We start from the raw sequence: 9103 nt of genomic DNA on the forward strand, positions 1-9103 counted from the left end.
CGTGTTTGATCTTGCCTATTTTCCCATTTAGCTGCCTTATCTTCATCTTTCGGTTTGGTTTCTTGGCCTGAGGCTATTCTGTAGAGACCTTTACTTCTAAGTAAATCCATAATGTAGGACCACCATTGGAAGTAGTTGGTGTTGTCAAGAATAACTTGGCATGGAATTTCGATTTTAATAGAAACTAAAGCTATAGATGATGAAACTAAGTGTTCCAATGGAAAGATCTCGAAAAATTAGGCTGGTTCAAAAAAAACGGCTCTAAAAACGGCTTCCGGATGAAGAAGTTACGGCTTTTTGAAGAAAAGTTGATGAAGATGCCGACGAAGTGCGGGAATGTGCAGAAATGAAAAATCCACCTCCACAAAAAGGAGACTTTAACTCAAGACCTCTACTCTCATAAATTAGCTTTGGACCAAGTCAGCTAAGCAAAAAGTTTGAGAGAGAGAGAGAGGGGGGGGGGGGGGGTTGAAGTTTTGGGTTGCGTGCTTGCTTTGAGAAAGCTCTTTTTCCCTACAAAACAAAAAACAAAAAACCCAACACAGACATATAAAAAAAATGAACCTTGCGGCTCGAAGTTAGCTTTAGCCAGAAACTAAATATTTTCCTCAATGTTTCTAATTTTCCGAGATCACACTAAGGCGCAGTGGAAAAGAGCATACGCATGAGAAAAATCATTCCTTTCTGTTTCTGATTTTCCCAGATCGCACAGAGTCGCGGGGCAAAGAGTATACGCAGAAATCAAAGGTATAGATCCGGTAATAAAAAAACTAAATAAACTGAAACCGAAATAAACAGAGAAAATAACTGTAAACTGCAAATAAACACTGTATACCTCTAGATCTTAAAAATGATGTAGCTAGGGCTACCGGAAACCTTTTCGCGTGAAACGAAAGGGGTTCCTCACTGGAACAGATGCTCCCAACATAATAGAGCAGTCCTATCTGCCCGAAAGTAGTTAGAAACAGTAGATCTACGAAATGACAGTCGGATGCAGTTCTACCGGCTTCAGATTTGGATCACCAACGGACGCGACCCTCAAATAGCTCTGATACCATGTAGGAATTTACAGGGTAAGTTCCTCAAATAGAACACCAAAGGACACCGCTCACACACAGATCACAGATCAATACACCAGTATTTTGACGTGGTTAAAACCCTCAAAGAGGGAAACAGTCCACGGCCTGAGCCAGCACGGCCACTTCAGGCAATTTATTGATAAAAGAATGAAATTTTACATAAGCTTCTCCATGAACAGTTAACCTACAAATGACCCTCCATGCTTTTTAAATAGAGATCATGGACCAATCGGGTGTTAAGCCACGGATCAAGTGTCGGTAATACGGAGGAGAGAATGAACCGTCGGATCACTACATATCGTGACCGTCGGATTGTAAGTTACAAAATGTACATAGTAAAGAAACACACTTTACCTAACTCTATACTAGACCAAGTTATACTTAACTATTTCCTATGTGTTGAAATATCCTAACATAACTCGGAACAATTCCTTACACTACTTGTTATTCTTTATTAATCAGTGGTTAAGATTTTGATATTGAACTGGCTAAGATTTTTCTTCCTTTTGTGTAATTGTGTGTTCTATAATGCTTTTTTTCCATTCACTATGTATAGCATATAAAGTGTGTCTAATGGAGTAGGAAGATTGGAAAGTCTTATGATCCTTGAACTATGTTACAAGGCAGAAACTCAACGGGGCATGGTAGGTGCATCCCCACAAAGGGGTCACAAATACCAATGTTGGTATTGGCTAGTGCCTTGAGCTACAAAATTTCCTTTACCCTTGTATTAACAGTGAATCTAGAGAGGATTCTAATATTATCTTTATAAGGTTTATATCAGTTAATATTGATGAATAAAAGTCATGCGACATGAGCTAGGATGTCCTTGCAAGGTGGTTGTCGATTATTGGAAGCTATGATGGCCATTATGTCAGTCTAGGTGGTCGCACTCCCTTGATCATGAGCATGATTGTGATCAAGATGGAAGACTTCATTGTCTAGATTGATTGTTTAGTAGTGATAGTTAGTGGGCTCATTCACAAAAGCTTTTATTTCACTAATCCTTTTTATAGAGTTGTCATATTCAATTTCCAAAGGTTTTAATTACACTATAGAGTTGAGTTCTAAGAGAGTTGTGATCCACAATGTTAAGCATAGCAGCTATGACACTTGAATGAAGACAAGCATAGTAGAGGTATTAGACTCTATTATAAGCTTATCTGTATAATATAAGGGACTTAGTTGGCTTTTTTATAATTTTATAAACAAGTTCCACATTGTGGAAATGTGCAAAAAAATAGTGATATTGCCACCATGTGGCTCTTGTCATATATGGTTTTATACTTTTTCAAAAAATTCTCTAAGAGTTCACAATGCTAAGATTCACTAGGACATGACAAAGTTTTATTATTTAGTGAAACATTTGCTAAGATCTTACAAGATTTTATAATTGAGTAAAATATTCGCCATGCCTGGTGAGAGATTCGCCAAAAAATTATATATACATATTATATTATTGATAAAATCACCTTCCATTTTTCCTATATACCATGGAGTTTCGCCCATTTATTATACATATAAATTTAGGGGGGGTTCTTAAAATTTTCCCTGGAAATAGGGACTTGGGCAAGTAGAAAATTGGTTGAGTATTGACCTAGGCTTGTCTAGGAAGCTATGAGATAGATAGAGATAATGCAGAGGTGGCTCGCACTTGAGGAAAACATTGTAATCTTCTCTAATGCAATATATAGATAATAATGGTTTTTAGCTATGGATTTCCCCATCAAATCATTGTGTAATGTGTTGATTAAATTCTTTCTCTTGTATGCTTTGTGATTTCACGACCGCTTAATTGTTTTTGCTGATGAGTAGAGAAGATTCAAGTCTATTGTTTTAGTATATTACAATTAGTAGTTTAAATTTACAAGAAATTTCTACACACAGACTACTTGGACATTGATACTTGCACCCAGGTTGTGCTTTGACACAACTACAATTGATTTATTAATTTACTTTATTTCTTTGTAGCATTTGTTTTCTTGTCACTAGTTACATTGCCTCAACTTAGCTGCATATGTCAATTGCAACTCATTATTATTGCTCCCAATTTTTCTATGCTTTCTTGCTATCATTTTCTCTCTCCCATTGCTCTCTTGGTTAGTTTTGGTTAATCTATTTCCTACAACATGACTCACCAATGTATGAGACGCAGACACGACCCCTCTAGTGGAGGCAAGGGGATTTTATGAGACTGTTTCCAAGCCAAAAACATGACATAGAGGTATCATGGCCACACCCTCGAACACATCCAGACAACTGTGAATCAAGCTACTATTGAAATACTGACTAAAATAAATGAGCATATTAATGAGTAAGACCTCTGAGCCTCAATAACTGAGTGACTTCTAGATTCAGGCCAACTTGAGGGAGAACAAATCAATTCTTATGTACTTAGACTTATATTGGCACATCAAAGCACTCATTGGAAAATCCTTCGAGGATAAAGAAGACATTAAAAGGAATCTCTATCTTCATCTCATTAATATCCAAGTGGAGAACCAAGCGATGCCTCTCAAACTCAGGGAAGTGAGGCCATTCGAAAGGGAAAGGAGCGAATTCACCTTGCACAACCAGTGACACCAATTGATGTTTCAACGTTCAATTAATATGTTTCATAGAGCCTCTTTTCATTTATTGCAGTGTCTTTTATGGGGTTTAGAGATTCATATTTATCGTGACTTTCTGCAACATAACTGCCATTTTGATGCACTTAGGCTTATGCATTAATGATAATATTGTTTAACATGCTTTTTGCCACTGGTATGGTTGGTTAAGTGGCACACCACGATAGGAAAACATATGGTGTACATGTTATTTCTTGTTTGATCAGTAAAATACTAATCTTACAAGAAAAAATAACATATGGTGTACATGCTATCTCTTGTTTGATAAATAAATTACTAATCTTATAAAAAAATTTATAGAAGAGAAGTTATAGAAAGATATTAAATAATAAAATAATAATAGAAAAATGTCACATTGAATTAATTAAAAATTAATTAAAAGTAAAATATAATAAAAATATATGTAAATTCAATTCAAATTATTATCATGTAAATTTTTTTTATTAATAAAATTATAAATACATTTTTCCAAAAGAATTATAATATACATTTCACATAAAAAAAATAATAGTACATTTATAAATATATCCATAACATTCTAAAATTTTATATTTATACTTAATTAAAAATGCTTGATACAATAAACTTATTTTCTAAAAATTTATATATATATATATATATATATATATATATATATATATATATATCACTTTAAAAGGTTAAAAAAAAAATTATGTTAGATAAAATGCCATTCGGTTCTATGATTTTTATAGAATTATAAATAAGAAAAAATATATATTAAATACTAATAATAATTTCAATTTGTAATGATATTTTAAAATTTCATGTTTAAATTTAATTAATAACTATATAAAATTTAGTATTTATTAATTTTTTTAAGTATTTTTGTCTTTTAATATAAAATTTGTATTATGTATATCACATTAAAAAATTATAAAACATGTAAAATATAAATGTGATGCACTTACATGTATGATTATATTTTTATAAGGATTTTAATGAAATTAAAAATTAGAATATTTCTTTATATAAAGATGCTTAATTTTATATATAATATGAATAAGGGATCAATAAATATCTCCAAGTGTCTAGGGATCAAATATATGTGAAAACTTGGTGTGTGTGTCTATATATATAAAATTATATAATTTTTGTGATATATTAAAATTTTGCATTGTTTTATTGATAAAAAGAATTGAAAATAAAAATTGTGTTATTTTTTTCCTACTTGGAACTCATAATGTGATAAAGATTTTTTAACAACTATATAAAAATTAATGTATATAATATAAATAATAATAATATTATATATACCTATTATTAACATAGTATATGATATATATTTATTTCATTTTTAAGAGTTGCACAATTTAAAGAACTAACGTATATGAGATGGTTTTAATATATTATATTATGATAGTGTCAATACTTGTTTTACAATTGATAACTCTCATTATGAACTTTCTCTTGAGAGGATAGATGGTTCAATGCTACTTTACAAATTCTATGAGTAAATAATGTTTTTTTAGTTAAGTTCTCGTGTACTTCACTTATTTTATTATATATCTTAATTTGCTAAAATAAAATAAAAAAGTCATAAAACTAATTAAATTATAACAACATTATATGCTTTGTTACAATACAATGGATCAATACCATGAATTATCCATACTATATTAGAAAAACCATACATTTTTTTAATTAATCAATTCAATTAAAAAACATAAATAATATAATTACTTTGTAATAAAAATATTCTATAAAATACACTAGAGATCAAATTCCTACAATCTACTTAATATTTGTTGATAATTAAATTAAAATTATAAAAATCTTATTCCAAAATAAATATACCTATAGACATAATTATATAATTTCTATTTTTGAAAAAAGACTAACCCGCTGTGCAATACTTATTTAATTAATTAATTTTCATTTTCATTGATTTTGGATATATTTTATATTAAAAATATATAATTTAAGCGTCATACGCAACTCTCAAGTTTCGGCTTGGTTTGTTTTCTCTCGCTTCACTAAGAAGAAAGTTTTGCTTTACACGCGGGCAAGGTTTTTTATGGATTACCCATCTTCTGGGAACTTTGCTTATGCCTTTTAACTGGAAGCTTCTAACTGTTATTTGACATAATTGGTCAAAAACATAAACAGCTGGTTTCCAACAATATTATATGCTTATGTATGATTTCAATAAACATAAACAGCTGGTTTCAATCATATTGTAGGATTTATAGATTTGTTCTTCATCTAAAGAAGTTGATTATATAGAACTATCCTTGAAACTGAATAAACATAAACAGCTGGTTTCAAATTTTCAATCATATTGTATGATTTATAGATTTGTTCTTCCTCTAAACAAGTTGATTATATAGAACTATCCTTGAAACTGAATTCTAAGGGCAACCGGCAAATCATGATTCACTCAGGGTAATCCAGGAAAGTGAATTCTAACAGAAACTCTTGAAAGCATATTATCCATATTATTAACAATTGAAGGACAGATGGTTACAAGGCAGAGACTATGCTCTGAGACTCAAAATCTATACATACGAAAGCTTAAAGGAATACCTATTATCTCACAAAACACCAAATTGAGATAAAACAGGAAACCCTTATCCTGATATTTACACAGTAAAACTCCCACGGTACGTAAAATCCATAAAACACAGGGCATAATTAGCATTCAAATCTTCAAGTATATTCTTCGCTCAGACACCGGTAGACCCGTGGTCAGTATGATTATCACCACCGTGACCATTCAAGTCTTTGCTGTCCAGAATAACATCTGCGAGCCCTTCTCCGAGGCCTTCAACGAGACCGTCCACAAACAACTGAACGACTTGCGTGGCATAGCGCGCTGCCGTCTTGAACTTGCTCGTTTTTTCAGTCACAACAATGCCCTGAGCATGGAGGCCATTGATGACCCTTTTGGCGCAGACTGTGTCGAGATAAAAATCGCATTCGGCGCAGTAGTAAACCCAAGATGATCCCTTTTTGTCACACTCTCCGCATGTGTAGGACGACCCCTCGGCGCAGGGAGACCCGGAGAGAAGCTTCAGAGTGTGTTGAGGATGGCCGTAATAGTTGAGCTCTCTCGGAAGCTCAGCACAGCAGGGATGGAGGTTGAAGTGACAAGCATTGCAGCGGTAGGCGAATCCCTTGAAGGAATGGCCGCATATATCGCACTTGGACTTGACAAATCCAGATGCGAGCTTGCTGTAGAAAACGAGTGGGTGTTGAGTGTGGTATGGATGGGAGATGCTAGGAGGAGCTTTCGCACAGAATTCATGAATATCGATATCGCAATCATTGCATCTGTATCTAGCCCCAGCTCCATATTCTTTGCACCCATGGCAGGTGAAGAGATATGGCAGCGAAACTAGGGCTAGGGCGTGTTGTGGGTGAGAGAAATGGTGGATCTCCTGACCCATTTTAAAGCTGTTGATCGACTGCAGTGCCATCGTCACAATGCTCTTGCCAATCAACTGGTTGGTCTGTCACACGTACTACTGATGATGATCAGATTTGATCTCAGTATCCTTCAATGGACCTCGACTGTAGTGAAAGACATCATCGGCATCCGCAGTTTTATAGACAACTAGAAATTAGGATTAGGGTTGGTGACCTCCTAGGTGAGGTTGAAATAGGGTTAGGGTTAGTGACTTCTTAGGTGAGGTTGAAATAGGGTTACGGGACTTCCTAGATTAAGATGAAACAAAGGTTAGGGTTGAGTGTGTAACACCTTTAAAAGTTAAAGAGAGATGCTCTTCCTAGGTTAGGATGAAATTAGGGATTAGGGTTAGTGATTTCCTAGGTGAGGCTGAAATAAGGTTAGGGGACTTGCTAGATTAGGATGAAGTAAAGGTTAGGGTTCAGTGTGGACATTAAGATCGACATTTAACAAATTAAAGAGGTGCTCTTCTTAGGTTAGCATGAAATTAGGGTTAGGGTTAGTAACTTTCTAGGTGAGGCTGAAATAGGTTTAGAGGTCTTCTTTGATTTGGATAATATGAAGGTCAGGGTTGAGTGTCGACATTAATGACTGGTCAACCTTCACAAAATAGTGGTAACAAATTAAAGAGAGGTTCTCTTTCTAGGTTAGCATGAGATTAGGGTCAGTGTTAGTGACTTCCTAGGTGAGGATGAGATAGGGTTAGGTCATTTCCTGGATTAGGATGAAATGAAGGTTAGGGTTGAGTGTTGGCACTAATGACTGATCAACCTTCGCACAAATTAGTTGTAACAAATTAAAGAGAGGTGCTCTTACAGATGGGTAGAAGAGAATCTTTTGAAGTTTTTGAGATTTGTATTTCTTAATCCTGTATAAGATGTATCAATGCTAATTTGGTATCATCATGAAGGTATAGTGTTGGGTTATTGATATAATGAATGCCGTATCCAGTGCACAGTACATATTCTTTTCTGTGAAATCAGGTTACGTTACGCTACCTACATCCACTGTCATCTCAGAGATAAAGTGAAGCACCACATGCAGCTTCTGCTACACTCCTTTCAGGTAATTGTAAACAATTATAAAAGGCTGCAAGATGCCCTCTGATCATTAGCTGTCATGGCTACGTTTCCAGGGAATTGAAAGGTTGAAGAACTATTCTTGCATGAATCATTTTGTCAACATTTCAAAGATGCTGAACGTGTATCACAATTTCCACAAAGGATCTTACAGTACGAATCGGCTATGATATTATTCGATGCATGTCATACTCACGAGCAGATAATGGCTTCCTCGGTGCGCACTTTTTTTAAACTGTAAAAAATGAGTAATTCTTGAGTGAGGACCTTAAATTGCCACCCTATTTTCAACACGATAATGTTGAATGTCCAATTGACTCGAAAGGATATACATATTTCAAAGCTTGAAAGGATATACGTACTTCATATCCATACACCTGAGAAATTGAATCCCGATGGATACTTCCAAGCTTCTGGCTGAAGTGACCTGTTAATATTGTGAAAAAAAAAGGTTGTCTCTGTACATAAAACATAAACCTAATATAAACTTATGTCTCTGGCCTATAGAACTAAAGTCTATCCACACCTATTGAGTAGTTGCTTTCAGATTCTTTGCTTGCTCTGCATATTGCTTTAACTTGAGCACATGTATTCACTGTAATCTTTAGTGCTTAAAAGTATAGGAAATCTTGTCTCCCTCACTACCTCGATGCCATCGCCGAAAAGCAAGAGCATCTGTATGTGGTCCTCATTTCAAATCTGAAGTAGATAGGCCATTCATTCGATGGCTGTAATTGTTTTGCTTTAAATGCGAAGAGATATATTATGGTTATCAACCAATCTCAATCATATCAGAATGGATATATGTGCATATTTGTTCCAAAGGGAGCGAAGTTACTTCATCAGCAAGGAAGTCCATTACATGATTTAAGGCTGATAAAGTTAAAACTT

General features: G+C 34.1%; 1 protein-coding gene across 1 annotated transcript; it reads right to left on the minus strand.

Moving 5' to 3' along the window:
* Positions 1–6137: 6137 nt before the first annotated feature.
* On the minus strand, positions 6138–7251 carry LOC149155920 (uncharacterized). Its single transcript, XM_089441391.1, has one exon. It carries the CDS (start codon positions 7141–7143, stop codon positions 6391–6393), a length of 753 nt encoding a protein of 250 aa, XP_089297517.1. The 5' UTR covers positions 7144–7251; the 3' UTR covers positions 6138–6390.
* Positions 7252–9103: the final 1852 nt, after the last annotated feature.

Source organism: Pinus tabuliformis, chromosome 9 (assembly GCF_031772625.1).
Source record: "Pinus tabuliformis cultivar Carrire ecotype Pingquan chromosome 9, CPIR1, whole genome shotgun sequence".
Lineage (NCBI taxonomy): Eukaryota > Viridiplantae > Streptophyta > Pinopsida > Pinales > Pinaceae > Pinus > Pinus tabuliformis.